This window comes from Phaeoacremonium minimum (assembly GCF_000392275.1).
Source record: "Phaeoacremonium minimum UCRPA7 unplaced genomic scaffold PA7_03_scaffold_592, whole genome shotgun sequence".
Lineage (NCBI taxonomy): Eukaryota > Fungi > Ascomycota > Sordariomycetes > Togniniales > Togniniaceae > Phaeoacremonium > Phaeoacremonium minimum.
This window is the reverse complement of record NW_006921494.1, coordinates 382,851-406,773: the sequence shown is the minus strand read 5'-3', so window position 1 is coordinate 406,773 and position 23,923 is coordinate 382,851. Positions and strand designations below refer to the sequence as shown.

General features: G+C 48.7%; 4 protein-coding genes across 4 annotated transcripts; 1 reads left to right on the top strand and 3 right to left on the bottom strand.

The window, feature by feature from the left end:
* Positions 1-7,848: 7,848 nt before the first annotated feature.
* On the bottom strand, positions 7,849-9,624 carry UCRPA7_8410 (putative fad-binding monooxygenase protein; the record flags this gene model as incomplete). Its single annotated transcript, XM_007920923.1, has 1 exon — positions 7,849-9,624. One exon carries the CDS (start codon positions 9,622-9,624, stop codon positions 7,849-7,851), a length of 1,776 nt encoding a protein of 591 aa, XP_007919114.1.
* Positions 9,625-10,131: 507 nt separating this feature from the next.
* On the bottom strand, positions 10,132-12,094 carry UCRPA7_8409 (putative beta-glucosidase g protein; the record flags this gene model as incomplete). The annotated part of the gene is made up of 2 exons (XM_007920922.1): positions 10,132-12,035; positions 12,085-12,094. The coding sequence occupies 2 exons, from the start codon at positions 12,092-12,094 to the stop codon at positions 10,132-10,134; spliced, it is 1,914 nt and encodes a 637-aa protein (XP_007919113.1).
* A 3,224-nt stretch (positions 12,095-15,318) lies between these two features.
* UCRPA7_8408 (putative oxidoreductase domain-containing protein) lies at positions 15,319-16,340 on the top strand (the record flags this gene model as incomplete). Its single annotated transcript, XM_007920921.1, has 4 exons — positions 15,319-15,619; positions 15,672-15,778; positions 15,876-16,032; positions 16,087-16,340. The coding sequence occupies 4 exons, from the start codon at positions 15,319-15,321 to the stop codon at positions 16,338-16,340; spliced, it is 819 nt and encodes a 272-aa protein (XP_007919112.1).
* A 4,088-nt stretch (positions 16,341-20,428) lies between these two features.
* Positions 20,429-21,158, bottom strand: UCRPA7_8407 (putative benzoate 4-monooxygenase cytochrome protein; the record flags this gene model as incomplete). Its single annotated transcript, XM_007920920.1, has 2 exons — positions 20,429-20,432; positions 20,485-21,158. The coding sequence occupies 2 exons, from the start codon at positions 21,156-21,158 to the stop codon at positions 20,429-20,431; spliced, it is 678 nt and encodes a 225-aa protein (XP_007919111.1).
* Between the last annotated feature and the right edge of the window lie 2,765 nt (positions 21,159-23,923).

The window sequence follows — 23,923 nt, the reverse complement described above, 5'->3', positions numbered from 1 at the left end:
ATGATTACAGAGTTTACAGCGCGAAAGCGAGCAAATGTATTTTCTTGGGCTTTAGGTTATGCCGTGGGCGTGCCGAGACTTGCAATCCCTCTCCTACCCAATGCCCACTTTTCCGCTTCCCTTGGCCGTTTCAAGTCAAATAGAGTACTGGAAAAGGCACCCAGGTATCACTTGTAAGCCATTTGCTATTTTGTAATCAATACCTTACTCAGACATGATGCAGGAAAGGCTTCATTGACCCGATGACATACGTTTTCTTCCGCCCATTCTGCAGCCGTTTATCATTCACCTTCCTACGTCGGACCTGATTGTGTGCATTGCAGCTGCGCTGCTACGCACCGAAGATTAAGAAACGGGGCGTTGTCTTGAGTTTGAAAGTACCCTCCTTACGGTACATTCAACTAACGGAGGATTTCCCCCTTCGACGTCCCTCACTTGGGAGCCAACGGCCCAACCAGAAGCTGTTGATTAGGCTTGGAGAACGGTGGAGAAACCGGCCAGGCGAAAGGACGCTCAAGAAGGCTTAGCGGCTAGCCCAGACTCCTGATGAACTAACAAATTCTCGATCGCCAGCCCCAAAGCGGTCCTGTATGATGGCGATCCTCTGCCTTCCAAGCTGTCACAGGGTCCAGACGCGTCCATCCGTCGCTCCCTCCTGCTACTAATTGGGAGCGTTTTGGTGCGGGCAGCAAGCAAGCCGGCAGGGCTCGGCAGCCTGCTCTGCCTTGCACGATTCCACCGTATTGGTTTCGATCCAGAACCCAACATCCGCCCCCCTGATGTGACATTGGCAGAGCGACGCAGAATTGGGGTGCTGTTGGAGTGCCAGAATTCTCCAGCTTCCGCCCAATCATGTTCCGTGCGCCCTGAATGCCTTCTTCGAAACATCCACGGGACCACCTCCAGCACGCAGTGTACTGGGTGCAAGAATCCCCGCTATCAAACCTACAATGAGCCCCAAAGTCTTAAGGCTGTACTACTGGTCGCAGGTTGGACAGCACTTCTCTGTAGCGCTTCATATCTTGAGACTGTATGCAGTGATTCGTCACCCATGACCACATACTCTAGGAAATGGCCATATCCACAGCTCATCCATTTCAGTTATCGATTTCTCCTGTTTGAGTACCTGCCAAATGGCAATGGATCATCTGCCATGATTGGTTCGATCAGATCTCAGAGCATCGGAAAGTCGCCCGCAGCTTTGTTTGTCCACAATACCGATAACGCCCACCAGCCACAAGGAGTCAGGCACGAGAGAGGCTCGTGGACGTTGGTGCCACAAAGGTCTCGTTGCGATTGACTGATCGGCAGCGCGACTCTCCCAGGCTGGAGTGAAGCTGCGGAGATGATTCGCAAACAGGACCACCCACACAATCGGATCAGCACGCTCTAACACCTCTCATCTTCGATCACTTGTCGATACGTATCACAAAGCAAGATACAGGCCTGGCAGATCATGGAAAATTCCATTCTATCCCTGAACCAGAGCCTGTCAATCAACAATATGGAAGGAGCGGTAACGTCCGTTACATGCATAAACGCCCTTGCTAGACTAGGTACTATATTCATGTACCTTGCTGAACAAGAGTACTCCTCGCCTGTATTCACTCTGCCCGGCATCTTCGCCATCCTTGATTATGCAAATCACAAGTTTCCCATCCGAGACCGAGACAGATCCTCTGCCAAATGGACGATTTCAGGGCGTCCGGCTGTGTCACATCCTATCGGCCAATTAAACCTGCTGTCTCGGCTCATCTCTATCCAATAGATGGTTCTATTGATTACCGATGCCGCTGTGAAATGTCCCGACAAGATTTCGGGGCTTGGTATGTTCAGTTGGCGGGTCTGCTCTATGCATGATAGCCTCGCTGTCATCTTCACTTTTGCGGGGGATCATCAAAAAGACACAAATCGTTGGCATTCTGTTGTGTTCGTCCCCCTTCCCTCGCAGCGGGCGACACCTGCAAAGGTCTGGGGCTACTCATTTAGTGCCCTTCACCTGCAGCTGCAACATTGATGAGTGCCGTCTCGCCCTTATCCCTCTCTGTCCGATGGATCCGGTAGACAGTGTGAGCGAGCATAGGAGCAGCACAAATGTCAGAGATGGACCAAGGCTAAGCTCGGACGGTTTTAGCTGCTGCCTTGCGTCCGGCCAGAATGTGCCGTCCAACGGTTGTCTCGCCCAACGTTTAGTGATGCACCTACAATCTCCAGATTTACGCGCAACATCGTCCACAGGGGTCAGGGCAAGACACTTTTCAACACTGCGACATTTTCAAAGTTCTAGACCACTATGGAGTCTCCTCTGTAATGCTAACACACCGACTTGACCGGCTATCAAAGACATCAACATTGCAGCGACATGTCTGCATGGAAATTTCGAGATACTTTCTCGGTTGACAGCTTCGTGTTCCGCCAACTCCTAGGTGCATGGTAGAGTATTACAGTACTAGACGATCTCGATTGCTGCAAAAGTCCCCATCGACGATGGCTCACCTGGCTCTCAGCACGGTACGGTGCGGTCGGCTCCGAAGCGCCCTGGTGAATGGGTTGCCCCTTTTGGCTAGATCTTTCCAAGCTGAACCAATGAACGGCCCGGGTACTGCTACCAGCCAATCAGGGAATTCATTCTGACTGACGAGGCTTGTCGGCTTCTCCCTGAGCCAAAAAGTTTTCTACTGTCCAAATCGAAAATTTGTTTTCATGATCTCAAGCTGTGATCCGACTGGGCTGAAATGCGTCCAAGCTCGGCTTGGTGGGTCCCACTGCTCAATCTCCTGACTCACTTTCTTCAGCTCAACTTACCGCCAAGAAGTATCTTGCTCAAGCCACCGAGGTACTTGGAGGATTGGACTATTTGGTGAACATATCGTACCATTATGACTTTCGAAACAAGCTTCTAGCGGGAAAGGTAGAAACAACTGATAAGGCGGACGGAATCGGAGATCGACCCGGTGCCCGTCTTGTCATGGGGCCCGATCATTCGCTCTCGCTTGGCCTGGGCTGTGCCGGATCGGCGATGCAGGTCTCGCCGACGGGAATCCCGCATACGCGGGAGCGACGGGACTGCGGATCACCACTTGATTGAGCTTACGACTTACACAGGTACGCCAAGTCCGGTGCAGGTGGTGCAACAGTTAGATTATCGCGAATGGCTGTAGACAATGAGTGTCATCCCTTTTTTTGATGGATTTACTGGTAATTGCGCATTCTACCAAGGCGTAGAATCGGTTTCGCAATCGATCTGTTCCAGACGCCGGCTCTCCTGACACGTAAGCGGATCCTGGGTTCTAGATGTCGATCACAGTGGAACCCTGCTCTGTCCAGAACATCATTCTTCCCCTGAAGTACGCTCCACATTACGCTTCTACGTTGCCGTGCCTGAATCTGCCTAGAACGCCTGGTGCTTATGGTTTGGTGATGGGACACAAAGAACAACTCCACCATTGATCAGATCATAGACCTTCTTCATTAACGGGGCGTACTTCATAAATGAATGCCTTATATGCGCGCTTAGCGGCTATAGTGTAGCATCAAACACACTTAAGTGTATTGGGAACCACAAATTGCATCGAAGAGATCTGAGTCGTGCTCATCATGAACATGTCTACAAATACTCTCACGGCGCCAAAAGCCGTTGGCGCTTGTATGCGCCATATTGATAGGGAACGTGGGTCTGCCGTTTCACCACCAGCCACTGGCCCAGTGTTTTCAGGGGTAGCTGTCATTCTCCAGTACATGCTCTCAGATACTGGGGCCATCCTGCCCAGATTCATCAATTGGATACATCTTATCTAGGAACCGTTGATATCTTCAAGTGGTACGATTTGGCGTAGTCCGTTTCATGCTTTCAGCGAATGAGGAGGGATGTACTCGTCAGTGTGTGCCTCATCTCACTCAAAGTGCCTTTTGCGACACATGTTCACACACAAACCCAGGAGAAGAGAAGTGAGCTTGGTGAGCTTGATGAGCTTTGATGACTGTCTCAAGTGAATGGATATACTTGAGACTACTAGTTCAGAATTCGTCATCTCCTCGACCACGGTTGTTATAACCCTTCAGCCCATGAAATCTGATGAGTGGCAGAAAGACCTCAGGAGTTTCCCTTGATAGTCATGTGTCGAAGAAATTGCGCTTGTGCCGACATTTCCGTAGGACTGCCAACGTGCTGCAGTCATTCATGTGCTGAAATGAATGCCTCCACCTCAATCTCTACCAACATGCCCTCCAACCCCAACTTTCCAATTTGAACGCATGTCCATATGGGCCTATGTTTTGGAAAGATCTTCTTGAACACGGACGTCATGATATCGAAGCTCGAGTCCATATCGATGTGGTAAGAGCGGATGGCGTATATATGATCGAACGTCAAATCTGCGTCGACTGCTTTGAGCGCACTCAGGACGTTGTCGAATGCCCTGTCAATCTGTTTCTCGAGATTGGCAGTGATGTGGCCGGACTCATCCCACCCGCCTTGCCCTGAAGTTCTCACAACATTCCCGACCTGCACCGCTTGGGAGTAGTGATACTGTGAAGCATTCTCCTCTGTGCCGGGGTAATTGAAGAACTGAAGATGCATATTTGCAAACACAGCTTCGAGTGAGATCACAAGATCAAGCTTTTTCTTCTAAGTTATGACTTAAGATCTAGTGTTGAGACGTGAGGCGAGATGGGACGAGGTGATAGCGGCATCTTCTCCCTTTTATTTCCCGTGGAAAGTATAGAATTTGCAGGATGCATCATGGATGTTTCCCTTTATTCAGGTTCGATGTAGCTGCTGACTCGCGTCATGGCATTCTCATTTGAGATGAGACAGCGTTTATCGCTTTGATGGACAATCAGCTTACTCGAAACGTAGTGAGGGGACTTGGGAAACCAATATCGAGAGGCGCAATATGACGGTATTCTACAGACGACATAATAATGACTAGACTAGAATATTACCTAGAATCATCACTTTAGAGGCAGTGTCATAAATTTCGTGATGGGCAAGGGGTTAGTCTATGTAGCCTTGGCGAAGACATTGGTCAACCTTTTAACCCGATTCGGAGTTGGTGGAATATACCACTGGAACGCTAGTTACACTATCACAACACAGAAGGATGAATACTATATGCCATGGCTTATTCGACGATATAGAGGGTCTATGGCATTGTTACGGCATATTGGGGGCTCATCTGAAGTGATGTAACATTAACCTTCATGAGAGTAATCCCGAGTGAAAGACCAGAGTCATTTGCTTGGAGGCTCCATTTGAAGTGTATCTATCTGAGCAATTCGCCTGTGTTCTGTCATGTGTGTAGATATAGACATTGCTATCGCAATGCAGGTGTGATGTATGTGGTGGTGTTGATGTATGAAGACTTGGAGGTCCTAAGCTTATTACAATCCAACAGGATGCACTTGTCCAGCCCACGTTAATCCCTCTTTTTGGTAGAGCTATCTCGACTTGTAGGCCTCGAAGGAGTTGTAATACAGTCTAAGCTTGACTGAGAGAGGAGAAAAACAACAACAAATTCGGCCATGCTGGCCCAAGTGAGCCGTGCAACGCTGGAGCGAGCGTCGCGGTTAGGAGAGCCACGCTACTCAAGCCAAGTATCCATGGCTGGTGAAGAAACCCATTCTGAATGATTGGTAAAGAAGCTAGAAACAGTGCAAGCCACTGGACTAGCATGCTTTGTAGGAGGCCCAGTAAATCGGATTCACGGTAATCTTTAGCCTTGTTCCATGGATCGGTGTTGAAAAAGGATGCGAGTTGAAGCGTTGTAGTTATGACCCCCAACAACGTAGTCACACCAACTATCATTCTGTCTGAGTGGTTGTCGAGATTGTTAATTAAATACTCTTCTGCTATAGATTTGGCGGGTTCCTTAGAAATGCTGATGGCAGAAGGTCTTAACTGTTATTCATCCTCAACTTTGTCTTCCCAATTTGGTGTAGCATTCCAGGACGAACGCTGATGATCTCAGCCCCTTTTCAAATCCTTCGCTATAGGATATCTCATAAAGCACTGATTGCCTTGCATCTCTCGTCTATCTCTTGACCGTACGATATACGCCTTCGAATGGCTGAGGACTCTGACAAAGCTCGTGCCAAATCATCCAATTCATGACAGATATTGAGCACAAGTCTATGAGACAGCGTTTCTTTCACATCTATTGCTCCACTAACCACAAGAAAGAACAGCTCACGCCAGAACGACACGTAGCTCTGATGTTGCAGACAGTGCACAATAAGGAGCTCCGCTAGATCACGACTAACTAATGCACCGAATTCCTCACCTTTTTTGACTGCCTCAGATCTCATGTTCTCGCGCTGCTCATCATCAAATGTGGTGGACTCGAGGTCTAAGAAGCCTTGTAAGACAATCTCGTCAATGTTGCCAAATATACGCGCTATTGTGCGCAGGGCGAGCTTGGTGGCATAGTCATAGCTGTTCCAAATTGAATAGTAGTCGGTAGGCGGACCAAGTATCCTTGGACGTCATCTTCGAAAGGCTCGAGACCATGACGAGTATATTTGAGACTTGCGGTCCTTTTCTCCGTGTCTTTTTGAGACGAAGCAACTTCAAGACAGGTGGGAAACCCTCAATGAAAAGACGATCATATTGCATTGAAATGGGAGGTGTCGCTGCGTCGCCACAATTGCACTGCCCTAGCTCAAAAGCCTTGCCAGGAGCCCACCAACCAAATCGTCCACTAACATCCTGCTAACTATGCGATGACACAGGGCATATTCCATCTGTATCTAGAGTACTGATCGTGTGGTCTGGGTCAGCACCAGGTCTAGAGTAGTGTTATCTTATCTATTACGATCTAAGCTTACAGTAGCTTTGCGTGGTCAATCAAATTTCCCCATTCAGTAAAGACGCCTTTAATACCGCTCACACCAATGACATCTCATTGAAAGCAAATCAAATGCACTCCATAGAAATTGTAATGGATACTACTCAGTACATAAAATCAGTCACAGTCAAAGGAAGGTTCCTTATACAGAACCAGCCTCGCATTTTAAGCTCTGTTCTGTTTATTACATCGAACCCAGGTCGCCCGAATATTCAAATCTAACTCACCTTCCGCAATGTCAAAGACATTCACACCGAAAGAAGTCTCTGAGCAATCAAGCAACGAAAATAAACTAATAATAATTAACCGGAATGTCTATGATATCACTGCATATATGTCAACACATCCGTGAGTAGATCCAGTCACCACTGCCGTCCTCATCCACATCAAGCCAACGGGTTGACATAGTGGCGGCGATGATATCCTTGAGGAAGTATTGGGTCAAGATGCAAGTGAAGCCTTTCATGAGGTTGGACATAGTAACGACGCGAAAAGCGTTCTGGAAGAATTGCTAGTCGGAAAGCTAAGTGAGGATACCTTGGTAAGGACACCCTCCATACTGATGACTTACTCAAGTCAGACAACCCCTACATGCAAGATCTAGAATAGATCAAATTGTTAATCACAAATACAGGCACCGTTATCCCATCGGCCAAAGGCCATAATATCAGCATCGTCAATCCTGTCTATTCTTAGCATCATTTTGTTGTCAATCAGTGTTGTATTCTTTCGAGATCACTTATGGAACTCATTTGGGCCCACCTAATGAAACATGTAAGAAAGTGAAGCGGGATTAAGCGAGGACACAAGCTACAGGAAATGTTTCCTTTCTGTAACTAAAGCATTTATCTTACCATCACAGTGAACTGTCGTCAAACATTTCGGGGTGAGCTACTGAAGGAAAACGCAGGGTGAATCGCCTTCACGCTAAACAAGATTGACCGTGCGAAATTGGACCTCTCTTGTTAATTGAATTGTATCAGGTGTACCTTGAATAGATTCACTATTTCTGGAATAGAGCCCTAGCTAAGACATTTGGCCAGTTCTGTAACAGATTTTGCTGCCAATTTCCGCGCCAGACAATGATGCCATCCGGTCGCACGAGGACAGCCCCGTAACCTGCTGAATACTTAGGCCATTGATTGGTGATATCTCTCCAATGGCTATCGCCGATCAGCTCGACATTAACGTTCTCACTTGCCAGGGTTTCCCATATCGCCTCACTGGAGATTAGCAGAAAATTATTTTGGGGAATGAGATCACGTATAGCGATAATAATTCCAGCCTTCTCCAGCCAAACGTGCGGTATATGATGACCAGGTATGATAGAGGGGAAAAAGAACTCCGAGTTGAGGTCTCCGTTCTCGAGAAGCTGGCCCCCATGGTTGTCTATTTTGCCTTCCTCATCAATATCCACTGACGGGTAGAACCAGCCGACTTCCGCCCCAGGGGCCTTGAATTCCAAGTCCAAAACTTTCTGGGCGTTGTCTACTGCCTTCACCTTCTCGGCATGCTCAGGGTGTGTCTTGTCAAAGAAAGGAGAAATTGCTGCAGCATTCTCTTCTTGTGACTTCACCGGACTCATTCCCAAAGCCACGTCCATAACAAGGCCATGGGACAGCATATTGTGTAGGCTTGACTCTCCAACACGGCGGCCTATTGGCCGACGCTCAGTATCATAGCTCTGAAGAAGACCCTCGCATGCTTGCTCATCCTTCAGAGCAAATCCGAGTTTCCACACAAGATTGTATATGTCTTGAATACCTGTGTTCATTCCTAATGCACCAAACGGCGGGATTTTGTGCGCGGCATCGCCAGCGAGGAATACCCTTCCAACTCGGTATCTTTCGGCTGAAAGACACTGAACGTTCCAATGGCTAACGGTGATGACCTCTATTGGTAGATTCGAGATCCGTAGTGAGCTGCGCAGCCGAGCTATGCTTGCTGCTTGGTCAAATTTGGTAGGGTCAGAGCCGGCGATAGCGAAGCCAAACACCCACTCCTCGCTCTTCCGTGCCTCTGGACTATCAAACGGCCAGGGACCGATCTGGTACAAATATCCTGTTCTCACACTCCCGCCCTTCTCGGGATGAGTGAGCCAGGTCATGAAATTTCTGGGGTCGGGGTGAAGAGACCTGATGGGTGCACGGAAGTGTACCGACACCATCTTCAAAATGTCACGTTTGCCGAGCCAAGGCACGCCGAGTTGATCTGTGATACTCCTACCACCGTCGGCAGCAATCACAAACCGAGCGAAGACCTTCTTGACAGCCTGTTCCTCGGTTTGAACTGTGAGTATAACTCCGTCCTCTACCTCACGAAGCGAGGTGACCTCCGAGCGATATCTCAGTGCAGCCGGGTTTAACTCTTTTGCACGCGCGACTAGCACCGGCTCAAGCCTGATCTGCGGGAGTATTTCATATCGGGTAGGACTGAAAGTGGCATACTCGTCGGCATAAACGCCGCCTCCCCATGCATCCCTGCTACAAATCTCCCGACCGTCTTCTCCGAGGCCGGTATACCAGGCAGTCCGACCTTTGACGTCGTCCGGGCATGCAATAGCGCGAACAGCTTGCTCAATGCCCATGACCCGGAAGATTTCTGTTGTCCTTTGATTGATACCACATGCCTTCGGATGAATCGATGTGCCCGGATGTCGCTCAAAGAGTACATGTGAAATGTTTCGCTGGGAAAGCAGGATGCTAGCCGAGAGACCGATGGCCCCACCACCAACAACGGCTACTGGGTAGCGTTCGGTGATGTCTTCATGGTCAGCCATTTTTCTTGACGGTTGTGAAGTTAGCACTGATGATCATAGACATTCAACTGGTGGAGGGTTGGCGATGAATGTTGACGGCATAGCAGGTTCTCCTTGGTCTAAAAGAATTTGTGAAAAGATGGTTGGGTAACCTTATTACTGTCTAAGTGGGTAACGGACTCTAATATTAATCGCCTAGCGCTTTATAGAGACCAGCCCGCGCCAAGTGATCAACGCCAATAGCGAGCCAGCTCGCAACAGTCAGGATTGGAAATGTCAGCTTATGATATGCGATATGCCGAGAGCATTGACATGACTTCGGGACATGATCTCATCTTAGGTGTAGTCACGGCATATGACGGATTTACTGTATTAAGACTCTATTACATTCTTCTCGGAACGGACGCAGGATCGCACTGACAACTCATCCGAAGTCTTTACAACAAGTAGAGTTTGAATTTTGTGACTTTGACTTTCAATTCTCGTCCTTCATTATCAGATTAAGTTTCTGTTATTCTCTAGTGTTCTTCATGCCGTATAAGGGCTAATTTTCGTCACTGCCTTGATGTCCCTGCTACTAAAACCCACGCTCAAGGTAAATTCGCCTTCGGGAATGAGCCATTGTTGGGAGACAACATCCCAGTAACTGAGATCTCTCCTCATGAGCTCGAATCCAACCTTTTTGCTTTGGCAAGGCTCCAAGTAGATCTTCTCGAATCCGCGGAGCTGCTTTGGTGGTGTACCAACCGGCGTGCTGTCTGGGAACGTCACATACAGCTGTGGGACTGCAGCGCCAGCGACACGACCAGTGTTGGAGACGGAAACCGACACATTATAGAGCGATTCCCAGAGCGCAGGATTGCCTCCAGGCTGGATGGGCAAGTCTTCAGGAGCAGAAGTAATTGTGGCGCTCTGATTTAGAACCTCGACTGCGAGATCGTCGCCAAGTCCGAAAGTGGTGTATGACAGACCGAAGCCGAATTCGTAGCGGACGGAAATGTTGTGCGCATCAAAATAGCGATAGTCAATTTCTAGCTTCTCGTCAAACCAGGACTGCCAATCCCACGATCCGGTAGTGTTGATTGCCGTAGTAGGAGGCGCATTATAGTCGGTCCCATTATATGCAATGGTGTACGGGAGTTTGGCAGACGGGTTGACATCGCCGTAAAGAACATCAACGATGGCATTGCCAGTCTCCTGGCCAGGATAGTGCGCGGCGAGAATGGCCGTCACATTGGGATGATCAGCAAAGGGCAAGGTATTGATGCCCGAGGAGTGAGTGACGACGATAGTATTGTTGCAATACTTGGCGACAGATTCAACAACGTCATTTCCATTCCAATCAACATCAAGGTGCTGACGGTCCGCGCCCTCTTCGGCCCAGGTCTTCAAGAAAACAAGACAGACCTCCGGCGCAGTCGGGATCCAAAGGTCTGTGACATTAGAGTTGATTATAAGAGTATTGTTGAGCCATTGTTGCACCAAAGCGTTGTCCTCTTTCGCCCTAGCCTTGATTGCCTCAAGAGGCGATACAAGATATGTAAGGCGACCAGTTCCAGAGCCTCCGCCAACAGACAACGTGCCAAATTCGAAATCAATTTGATTATAGAAACCTTCGGTGTCTTCGCCGGCATCGTTTCCAAAGATAGCAATCGATTTGGGTGCCTTTAGTGGTAAAGCGCTATTCTCATTTTTCAAAAGGACAGTAGAGGCCGCGCCGTGCTTCCTAATCAAGGAGCCATGATTGCCCCTCACGTCGCGACTGACTTCGCCCGTGAGATTCCAATCTCTGAGCCAGGTGCTTCTCGGGGAGAAGGTATTTAGGTCGGCAGAAGAAGGGTCAACAGTCGGAAAGTCTTGATCCTGGCCCAAAAGAAAGTACGGGGTCAGGATTCTGAGAACCATGTCGTCCAGACGGGCCTCGTCAAGGGTGCCGTTATTAACAGCAAGTGTGAGGTTCCCACCGAAATACGAGTGGCCATCGGCTACCATTCCGTAAGGGCCTAGACCACCTGGCATATCCATATCGAGGCCACTTTCGACAGAAGCGAGGCCTGAGTGCGTACCGCCCCAGTCAGACATGATATAGCCTTGGAAACCTAGCTCGCCCTTGAGCAAACCATTCTGTGCCTTGGAATTCTGGCAGGCTTGTGAACCATTGATCCTGTTATAGGAGCACATAACGGATGCGACCTTTGCACGGACGGCGTTGGCGAATGGCCATAAATAGAGTTCATGGATGGTTCTATCATCGATGTTGGCGGAGACAGCTTGGAATGTGATGGAGCCGTTTGCATCGTACGAAGGATTACGCTGTGTTTCCTGTTCGTTGCCGATATAGTGCTTAGCTGTCGCCTGAACCCCAGCATCTTGAATTCCTGTGATGCTCTCCTCCATGGCAACTCCCGTGAGGTAGGGGTCCGGGGAAAATCCTTCCCAGTTTCGTCCTGAATAAGCAGACCTTCCCAAAGGACCACATACCGGTCTGCATTCGTACACTCAATATCGGACTCATGCGCAAAGGAAGTGATTTGAAAATGTGAGACTTACGCAAGAGCTACTTGAGAACCTTTAGCTTTGAATTCCTGGCCCATAGCAAAAGCCCTCTCGTAAAGCAGTTCCCTATCCCAGGAGGATGCAATGGAGACACCAGCTGAGAAAACACTAGCGTAGTCTGCGACACGGATGGACAGAGGACCATCTTGTAGACAAAGACCGGGAAATCCAAGGCGTTCTATGGGGAGAATGTTGCCAACGCATGGCCCTGGTTGGCCAGTAGTCATCAGCGCCTTCTCGTCAATTGTCATTTGAGACAGAAACGCCTGGGCCTTGGCCAGAGCGTCCTCCCATCCACCAGCCCCGGAAGTTTGTGCTATAGAAAGGCATCAAGAATTAGCATGATTGGGAGGATTCGGTGGTACTAATACTGTCTAGCTTAGGAAAACATACGTGACGGATACACCGGCGGAGAATGGCCATAGGGTCCAAGAATCGTGGTATTCAGGGGTTGCACCCAGCTGAAGGCATCATCGGAGCGGTCCCCTGCATCAAAGTCTTGAGAACGGACGCATGGAGCAAGAATTAGAGCGGACAAGCCAAGAGATAGCAATATCGAAGCCATGGCGGAATATTATCTCAGCATGAGTGACACATATTGCAATGATGCAATCAAGATTCGAGCGAGAAATGAGTGGGATTATATAATTTATCCCGGGCTCCCGGATCGTAGAATGATACCCCAGCCGAGAACTCTAGCCTGGATGTGCCGCCTGATGCCGTTAACATGATTGCGGATACGTCCTATGAGCAACTTTGCCCCGCGAACTCCACAGCGGCTCCAAATCGCAATGAATAGCATGGCCTGTATAGACCAAGGCAGTGGGGTTACATCCCAGCCGAGGCGGTATGGTTGTCCATCTGGCGATACTGGTGCACGCGCTCTCTGGATCGAGAGGACATCGAATCTGCCCCAACTTTTAGATCATGTGAGATCAAGAGACATAGCTTGATGACGGACCGATAGTAATTGTTCGTGACGTGGGTGGTGAAGCACTTTTGGGACTAGCAGCGGTCGACCAAACACGCTGAGGAGCGGATATAACCGCGTCTCTATTCATCCTACGCCAGAGAAACGAAGTTATCGTGGGTCACATTCGGTAGATGTTCGGGAGATGAAATCTACCAGTGCCCATTTGTGACCTCATTTGTGGGGACGGCCACAATCTCCCCATCTCTTCTCACCTCTCCCCAGCACTTCCCCACATCTCCAATCGGCCCTTCACACGCGGTTTGGGGAGATACGCGAGCAGCTAAGAACTGCTCAACGGTGACCACTGACTCGCGCAATTTTTGTCCAACGGTCTCCGGGGCCGGCACTACTTCCCCAGGCGGGCTTGGCCTGCACCGGCCCTGCCGGAACTCATACATGTGATGTATTTCGCATCGTGATGCCGATATCGCCCTATTACCAGGAGATCAAATCACTTGTTTGAAAGACGCTAAGAAGTCTGAATGGAGAGCACCAATATTTAACGTGCGATGTTCATAGTGGTTTCGGTAAAACAATGACCGACTGGACTTCGTGAAAATTGGAGATCTGGGAGCAATAACATGGCTAATGGTGGATTTCGACTGATTACTGCAGGCTTTCTAAGCGTTGCTAGCCATATGAGCGGCAATTTCTCGGCACAGTCTTTAGCAGGAAATTAACCGCTGGTAGGGCTCAAACCGGAATGAGTAAGTTAGACCTGCACCCCGCCTACCAATCGGTCCTTTGCGAGCCAGACGTGAAGCACGAGAATCTTCAAGACTTATGTCTTAAAGAAAGGTGTTCCTTAATGTATGACTTGGCACGTCAGGTTGTCCACTTGCTGTGGGCTACCTCACTAAGTTGGCGGGATGAATAGTATAAACCTACAAATACCATTGACGGATTGAGCTGCTATGTATGCAAGAAGCACAATCGCCGCAGGTGGCGTGAAGCTATTGCCAGAGAACTTGCCTCTTGATCATGCAGTTGTAGTATATGCCCCTCATCGTGGATTAGTGTTCTTCATTGCCCACGATACCATTCGAGGAGCTCTGCCAATACCTTCTTGCCTCATTCGAGAAACTTGACCTAGTGCTAGCCAGCCATCTCACTCAAACCTCTTGGACTAGCATACTAGCTTTCTTATAGGCACCAAATAAGTGTATATACCCCTAAATACTACATAATACCTGAGCGATAGAATTACCTGCTGATATGAGATGAGCCTATTATGCTTAACCCCCAATAGCAGCATCATAGTTCGCTTACGATGACATGGAACCCTTTACTTGTTAAGATTATACTCAGGATTATAAATAAATGTATTTGACTTGAAGGCGGAGCGCTTATTAATAAGGACGTAGTCTAAGCATGAAACCACGGAGTTAAAATTGAATTCAAAATGTGCGAATAGGTAAACATTAAGCACAAGTCTCAGCTAATCTAAGTTCGTTAGATTTTCGCCTGACAGTACTCAACTATGTGTTCCCTACTGGCGGTCAAAGGTACATTCAATTGCTCCTGTTATTCAACACCGGAAACGATTTCTGGTTTTATAAGGCTTGCACGACGCCACCGAGACGCTGGGCGGGCATTGAATATCACTACCTACTGTTACATCTGTGATTTTGCCTAACTTCACGTATCGGAAGAAAGCTACGAAAGAAACATTTCAGTGATCTCTGCGTTGTCGCAGAATTGTCTAAATTTTGCTGGTTCATGTCACAAATGATTTGGTGATTGAATTTCAAGGATGGAAAATCAAAGGTTTGAAGATGAGCGGTAAGACGATAAACCGTGCACAATTGACGCAGTGTAGAGTTCTTGAAATTGCCGTTATCAGACATCTTCATTTGAAGATTGGCATCCGACGGAAGGCACTTGAAGGTGTTCAATTGCTTACGTTGAGCGCGGAGTGAACTGAATGCTTGCATCGGCTCCCCGCCTTCAGCGGCCCGGGGAGTTTCGGGCGTGATAGTCGCTATTGGCAGGACGGCTAATGACTTGCATGCGCGCTAAAGATGATGCGGAAGCCACACCCACCTGACTGGGGAAAGATAAATAGAAATCCAGATCGTTGTGCAGAGAAGTTCATTCTTGCGGACAAAACCAGCTCTCGCGATCAAAAAGCTGAATTTTTTGCCATTGCCAACGCGACTCATCTGATCTTCGACAAGATCATAAATATGGCTCCTATTAAAGTCGGAATTGTTGGCTACGGGTTTGGTGCTAGAAACTTTCACGTACCATTCATTCAAGCAATCCCTGATTACGAGATCACTGCCATTTTCCAGAGGTCGGAAGCTCCCAGCGACCCTGCATCAGCAGCGCCTGGTTCTCACTGCACAGTCGACTTTCCTAATATCAAGCACTATCGCAAAGAAGAGGAGTTCTTCGCTGATCCCGATATCAATCTTGTCGTCGTTGTCACCCGAACAGATACACACGCTTCGTTCGCAGAGAAGGCTTTGCTGGCGGGGAAGCATGGTATGCACACACCTCAACCCCATGTCCTCCTGCCAGTGGCTAATTCGCATAGCCCTCGTCGACAAACCATTCGCGAAATCGGCAGAAGATGCCGACCGTGTTATCAAACTCGCCGAGAGCAAAGGATTGATCTTAACCTGTTATCAGAACCGCAGATGGGTTAGTGGCCCTTGTTATTACTTCCCTTACACATCTCGCTCGGACCCCACTCCGGAAATATTTGACGCGGACATGCCGCTGACATTGATACTCATAGGATGGCGATTTCAGGACGCTCAGAGGCCTCATACAGCAAGGTGCCCTGGGTACGATCAAGGAGGCGGAAATACACTATGACTTCGAGTCGCCACCATGGCTCTTCAGGCCTGTCACAGGGCCTGTTCCGCCAGAAAATGGAATGGCATTTGGTTTGGGTAAGCCCCTTGCAATTCGCATCGTTATTATCATTGTCTAAGCAGATGGGACAGGTTCACATAGCGTCGACCAGGCGCTAGTTCTCTTCGGCCGACCGAAGTCTGTGACAGGCTTCTACCGTACCCAAATAGACAACGGTAGCAATGTGGAGGATTCTTTCACGATCATCCTCCAGTACGATGGTCCGCAAAAGGATTTGCTCGTCACAGTCAAGACTTCGGTAACCACACCGCTGAAAGAGCAGATTAAATATATTATCCGTGGAACTGAGGGCTCCTATGTCAAGGTATGCCTTCGCACGCGATGAACTGCCGTGAAACCCAAGCTCAAACGTATTGCAGACACAACAGCGGAGTACCTGCGTTCAGGAAGAACAGATCGCGAAAGGCGTCAGACCCCTGGAGCCGGGGTTCGGCGTTGAACCAGAAAGTGTACACGGAATTTTGACTACACTAACACCTTTTGATACCAAGGTCCAGGTCTTGGATGAGCCTTCTGGGAAATACTCCGGTAGATACCCAAGTCTTCCTGGTCGATGGGTTGGGCTGTATGAAAATGTAGCGGCGGCTATCAACGGCAAGGCAGAGCTGGAAGTAAAACCTACCCAGTCAAGGGACGCACTCAGAACTATCGAGCTCGCAAGGGAGTCTCATGAGAAAGGTGTCACGGTACTCTGGCGATGAAGATTTCGCTCAAGCCGAGTGATTATTTGATTAATTAAGACGATGCTGATTAGCCATATCTTGAGTGGCAAGTCTTCATGACATATATCATTCATTTCAAAGAGAGAAAATTTGACCGCTCACCCCCGTCGTAAAGCCATTAAGAATGAAGCCTAGTCTAACTATAGAGCACTGCTAAATTCGTAGTCGCTCAGGAATCAATTCGTCGACGTCTTGCAATATCAGACATGTAGCCGCTTACATGCTTTGTCCAGAATAAAATACTGATTATAGGTTATGTCTGTTCAAAATGACTAGATTGAGGTGTATTGGTATAACATTTTAGATTGTTTTATAGAGTCTAGAAACGCAAACTACTACTGATATTAACCAGCCCCACTATTTACCAGCGCGAAGGGCAAAAGTTGGCCACGATAAGGGACGCAAACCCACTAAACCGCTTGCGGAGCTAGGGCACTGAGAATTGTTAACAGCCCCAACACAATGCCCGAAACTCCCCGGCTTCAGATTTCCTACGGCTCCCGCATCTTTGCGTCTAACCTCGAATTCCTGCTCTGACATACAAACTGTGGCCCGGCTATCCGCGGACGGGCTGCATATATCCGACCCTTGGACTTCCAATGTCGCGGGACGGAGAATCTGATCTTGCGCTCCCTGGAACGGACAAGAACAGGGGACAGGTCTTCGCGGCAGCCGAGCCTCAGACTCCAGTGCCGCCACAGAGCATTTCTGGAGGTTCGCCAACGCATCTAGCTGTTGAATCCCCGGGGCAGCATGGAGTAACTTCGATTATTACAAGCGGCGGCAATGATAGCCGTAAGCGCCCGCGCAACGAGAACTCTAGGGCGGCTGTAGTGTACCCACGGAAGAGGTCCATCGCTGCATGTCGCCTATGTCGTATCAAGAAGGTTAAATGCAACAATGCACGCCCATCATGTGATAGCTGTTTGACATCCAGGGCCGAATGTGTGTATGCAGATTCTCAAGATCATTCAAGGTGAGGATAGAGGGATTGTTACATCGCCAGGACGATTTGCTAATACCCGATCCGTTGCAGCTTCGATCCAGCAAGTCTGCTCATTCTGGACCGGTTGAATGAGGTCCTTCAACAGCTAGGACAGCTTCAGACTCCTCAAGACAGACTTGCGGCCCCAAATTCAGGTCTGCAAAATGGCATTGCTCCCCGCGATGATGAGCCCATTGAGGTTCAACTCCGTATCCCTGCCGCAAAGACTGCGCCAGATGCTATCCTACAGTGGCCTGTGTTTGGGAATCCCTGTCCACCTGGCCATCTCACTGATGCTGTTTATATTGGGGGGATGCATGACGGAGAGTGAGATATGGAGATTCCTTCTTGTTAACCCCTGTTCACTAACACACTTTGCAGGGACAGATCTTCTAGTGCGAGAGTTACCGCCATTGACGAAGACGCGATACATGAAGATGTGCAGCGATTTCTAGATCTGGTCCACATAAAGAATCCCGTCTTAGAGGTCGACATTCTGGACTCGTATGCTCGGAACGTTGCTGAGAATGGTCTCAGGTGGGATGGTGTCTCTTGCCTCATTGTAAGTCTCCATTCATAGCTAGATACCTGCGGATCTGGATAACTTCTTCGGTCTAACTAATATAGCTCCTGGCATGTGCCCTTGGATGTGTAGCACAACCGTTTGTGCCGGATTCCACAACACCTCAATGGACTACATCATTAGAGTCTCACGGAGACGACCATAGGAGAGGGAGTGTGTATTACAACATGGCTAGAAAACGCCTCGGCCTTGTTGGCACAGGCATTCTTGCTGCCCAGTGTCATTTCTTGGCTGGGATCTATTTGATGTACACAATGCAGCCTTTTGATGCCTGGACTGAATTTCGTTCAGCATCGCAACTGCTGTACATCTACTTGCAGCATCAAGCTCGTCGACCAGACCAGCAAGAGCATCATACAGTCAAAAGCAGACATCTGGAGCAAAGACTTTACTGGAGCTGTTACAAATCCGAGTGTGAGTTCCGTGTGGAGTTCCCACTCCCTAACGGGGTTCTAGCCGACCTTGAGTATCCTGATATGCATCCATCCCCTCCTGATATACCAAGCCCGGATGGCGGGGTACCGACGATAGGAGGATCAAGTCGCTTGTCCGGCACCCATCAGCAGTTGGGAGTAATCTATCGCCAAGAGCAGAGCTGGCTATACTACCTGACCGAAATTACTTTACGACGAATGGCCAACCGCATTTTGAATGCATTCTATGCTGAGACCAGCGCCCCTTGGACAACCGGATCCATTCCAAGTATGATTGAGGCTGCGAAAGAATTTGAAACTCAGCTACAAGACTGGTATGAGCTTTTTCTCCCGAATTGAATCATCGTTTGACTGACAATGTCATTTCAGGTACAACACACTTCCCGGTCTCATTCAATTTGAGGAAAGTGAATCTGCAGCAGAAGAATTGCCATCCATGGCTCGTGGCCGCGTACTTGAAATCAAGGCATGGCTTTATCGCCCTTTCTTGTACTACGCTATCCACAACTCACCAAACACGCCTCAACGAAACATGGCACTTCCGTTTGTAGAAAAGGCTCTCTTTTACAATTTTCTTATTGTGCAAGAGGACCATACACGTCATCGCCATCACGGGACGTGGTATTCAACTCGTGCCAAGACTTCTGCCATACTATGTATCCTGGGAGCTGTTCGATGTGGGACCATCTCCGTAGCTGCAGGATGGGAAGATGTTGTCCGTTCCGGCATCACAGGTTTCAGATACTGGGAGTCGGAGGCTCCTGGGCTTTCGCGTTCAATCCAAGTCCTTGAAAATTTGTTGCATTTTTTCACCAACGATTCGCCAGGTTCTCACTCTTTGGCAGCAGGAATGGTTTCATGAATCGTCAATTTTGAGCATGCCATATAGGAAGCAGGGAGTCTGTGGTGCATCTTAGATATAGCCATCAGAGACATTCTCTAGAAAACGAGACTGATCATATCACTCGAATAAGAGGCGTATCTTGTTGCGTTTGGGTTGAGACAGTGCCTAGCATCTAGGCCGTTCTTCGAAGTTGATCCAGCATTCGTGCTCCTGTCGCTTCATATTAGCAAGACGGCAAAGGTGACGCGGAAGAGGATGGGTTTACCGACCGCAAATCTGTCAAATGTCTCGTCATAGAATAACTCAAAGCGACTGCTGATACCAGGACTTACCCCCTTCTGTCTATCTTGCTCGGTAGTCGTGTATTTTCGGTAAAGGGCTGCTAGAAGCGTCGTCATCTCAGCCATGGCAAGACTAGCAGGATGTTTTCATATCAGCATCATTTGCAGATTTCAAGAAAAATAAACAACGTGGGGAAGCATACTGCAAGCCAATACACATTCTTCCACCGCTGGAGAAAGCCCAAAACCATTTCTTCATCTCAACCGGGTCCCCACACTCCCCAAGCCATCGTTCAGGCTTGAAGTTCAGGGGTTGGGGGAAGACATCCGGATTTCGGTGCAGTGTGTATGGTGCAACGCCTACGATAGTCCCGGCAGGAATTCGATACCCATCTATCACAGTATCGACTTTTAAGGAGCGTGGCTCCATTGCAGGGATAGGAGCGTACATTCGCAAGGCTTCCTTGATGATCGCGTCGAGATAAGGAAGTTTATCTGCGACTTCTGCCGTCGGATTTCCGTCATCATTGCAAGAGGCAGGGGGAATGCTATCCAGCTCGGCGATTAACTGTTCTTGATAAACCCTGTTCTCGGGCCTTGATAGAGACCATATGACATACATAAGGGTATCGCTGGTTGTGTCGATTCCCGCCAAGAAGTGGTCGGCCACCTCAGATGCAATGTCGAGGCCATCCAGACGAGGTCCTTTCTCGCCCTTGTTATACTTCCACAGTAACGACATAATCGATTGATCATCCTCTGGAGTAATCTGCTCGTGACCAGTTGCTTCAAATTCATTCCATGACTTCAAGGCATGAGTCCGAATACCGGTGTTAGTTGCTGGCTTGTTCATGGGTAGCAAGCCAAGGCGCGTGATAATATTCTCAATGACTCCTGTTGCTGAGTAAAGCCATAAGGTGTATGCTCTTAGATGGACATTGAACCAGCTGAGTTTTCTCCTGCCATGGTCAATAATATCATTCAGAAGAGCTCGATCTGCGTCGTTTCCTCTGAGGGCATGTGTCCCTCCATGCTTATCGCCGTACAGAAATCCTGTGATGCTGTCGAGACTGAACCAGTGCAGGCTGCGGAATGTCTCTTCAGCAACAGCCTTATCCTTCTCCAACAGATCTAGGAACTCCTTGACGTTCTTTTCTATTAGTGGTCTTGCAATAGAAGTTGGTGAGAGAATCATGCTCTTTGAGTACGCATGAGCAAGCAGCTTCTTCCTCTGGGCATGTGCCTTTGTGCCAGGGAAACTAAACAGGTTCTCTCGCCCATAGACATCGAACATGCGATAATAATCTGTCCGGTCGAAGCCGGATCCAGCCCCATAGATGGTACGCAATGCTGAAAGCGACGAGAAGGAGACTTCATGAGGGCCGACTCGCACGGCAGTCCCATACTTTTGGTGAAAAGAGTGGATGGTTCGTGTTCTTTCCCCTCTATAGTCTTCAAATGCGAGTCGCCATTTCGTAAGGGCATAGGCCCTGGGGCCTGGGATACGACGTAGTGGAGACGCAACCAAGGGGCAATAGATACAACGGTGCAGGATGTAGGCAATAACGACAACAGTGCCAACGAATACAGGGTGGATAGCAACAGCCCGCAAAGCTATACCGAGAGCGTCAGGATCAGTGCTGCATTGAACATGAGATGTGTGCTGCACCTAATAACTCACCTTCGTGAAAGATACTGCTAGAAGTCATCTTGAACTGCGTTGTAATGATTCAAATACTTTACACAATAGACTCCTCATCTGTGGTACGGACTAATGAAGCCCAGTATTTTATTTCTCTTTGCTGCGAGTGGCGAGGCTTCAAGGCTGAAATACCGCCCAATATCTATTCAAACATCATTGCTTATGGCCGTGATCTACCGCAGTGAATAATTCTGCACATGTTTATGCGCTGTACTGGTCTTCTAGCTCCTTTCACCGTCTCCCGAAACGCCCGTCTCTTGTTCACAATTGGAGTTCGTTTGAATGTAGCTACAGTAGGGAATGAGGGCTATAAATTACTTATCGCCCGGGATACTGTCACTTGGGCTTATCGCCCGCGGCAACGCGGGCTTGATTGTTTGACAGGACCCCTAGCAGGGGGTCAGGTATCCCCCGAATAGTTGGGGCAGCTTATCGGCCGTGGTTTACGGGGGCATCCATGACATAAGCCATGAGCACAAGGAGACGAGACTATGCCAAAAGACGATTTTTAGCATAGTACAACATTGATCTTCATCTTTGACGCTATCTTTATTAGTCCTTGAACTTTTGTTAGAAGAAGTACAGTGCATGTCTAGATAGGGTTTGATCCACACCCAGCCCCGTGTAGGTCCAGCATCGACAAGGTCGATACGTGCGAGACGCATACCGCATGCCACGAACGATCTTACATCCCCCGTATTCAGACTTTGTTTCTATCATAGTCTTCGCACATTAAATAACTTCGCGCATGAGTTCTACGCTCAACAGCAATGAAACAGCAAAATCACGGCCGTCGGGTTTAACTAAGCCTTAGCCAAGTCACGCTAACAGCAAGCCTGATCCTTAGCAATTGTAGTAGCCATGCCTAGCCATAAGCGAACGGGATGGCTCAGTGGGATTCATCTGTCAGTGGCTGTTAACCCCGTTGTGATGGGTCCAAGCTTTGTCCGCGTGTATTCCCATCGCTAAAGCATTGGTTCGGACGCGGTCTGTTGGACGCGGATATGAGCCGAACACTTGGTACTACTTGCCCAGCCTGGGGAGTCTCTGATGGACGGTGACGGCTAATCCATTGGGCCACCTCGACACTGGTGGCCTAGTTCCAGCACAAAGGTCAGGGCCCACCTCGCTCTTGATAATTACTGCATACTCTTATCAATCTTAATCGACTCGGTAGTCGGGGGACCGGGGGATATCAACAGTCTCACATGCGTTGATTTGTGTGCCATCGCGCGGCTGAAAGATGGCCGTGCTTCGACCAAGAAATCGGGGAAGACTCTGACTTTAAGACGAGCCGGCTCCACGGAATGCAATTATCGTTGGTCACTCGATCGACGAATTCTCTCACAGACGGTTGTACTGTACCAAGTTCCTGCCTTCCACCTTGCCGAGTCTTTTCAGTTCAGGAGACAACTGCGAATCAGTCCGTAATGGTTATGTCTGCCTCAAATGTCTATGAGAAAGGTCCTCCACCAGCCTCCGTAGAGAGCGATCCAACTGGCAGCTCCAGCCATGATGTTGATGCTGGAACTACTGGGAACATACATACTCACCACTCTCATCCTCAATCACTGCACAGAAAGTTGAGGGGTAGAGAAGTGCAATTCTTCGCAGTTGGTGGCGCAATTGGAACATGCAAGTACAGCCTTGCAATTGAGTTTTCTATGACGCTCCACGCTAACACCCACTTCTAGCTCTATACGTACAGCTGGGGTCTGCCCTGCCCAAGGGAGGACCTGTCGGCCTCCTCATCGCTTTCTTGATATGGAGTACTGTTATGTGGGCAATTAACGAGTGCTTCGCTGAATTGGTCACCTATGCGCCGGTCCCATCACCCTTCGTCCGTCTCGGCAGTGATTGGGTTGATAATGCATTGGGATTCGCTATGGCTTGGAACTTCTTTTTCCAAATGGCGTTCTTTGTCCCCTTCGAACTGGTTGCTATGAATCTCATGATTTCCTTTTGGACCGACAAGGTGCCTGTAGAGGCAATCATCGTGGCGATGATTGTCTTGTATGCCCTTCTCAACATGATCACTGTTCGATATTTTGGAATTTCTGAATTCTACCTTTCGATACTTAAGGTTGTCCTCATTTTTGGAATATTCTTCTTCACATTCATTACGATGGTCGGAGGCAATCCATTACATGATGCGTATGGGTTTAGATATTGGAAAAATCCTGGACCTTTTGTTGAGCATCTTGTCCCTGGGAATACAGGCCGTTTTCTCGGTATTGTATCTTGTCTCTACCAGGCCAGCTTTACGTAAGATTATCACCTCCCCAGTTCGCTATCCCAAATGAAGTATTAACAAGTCTTATAGTATTTGTGGACCGGAGTATCTCTCTATGGTGGCA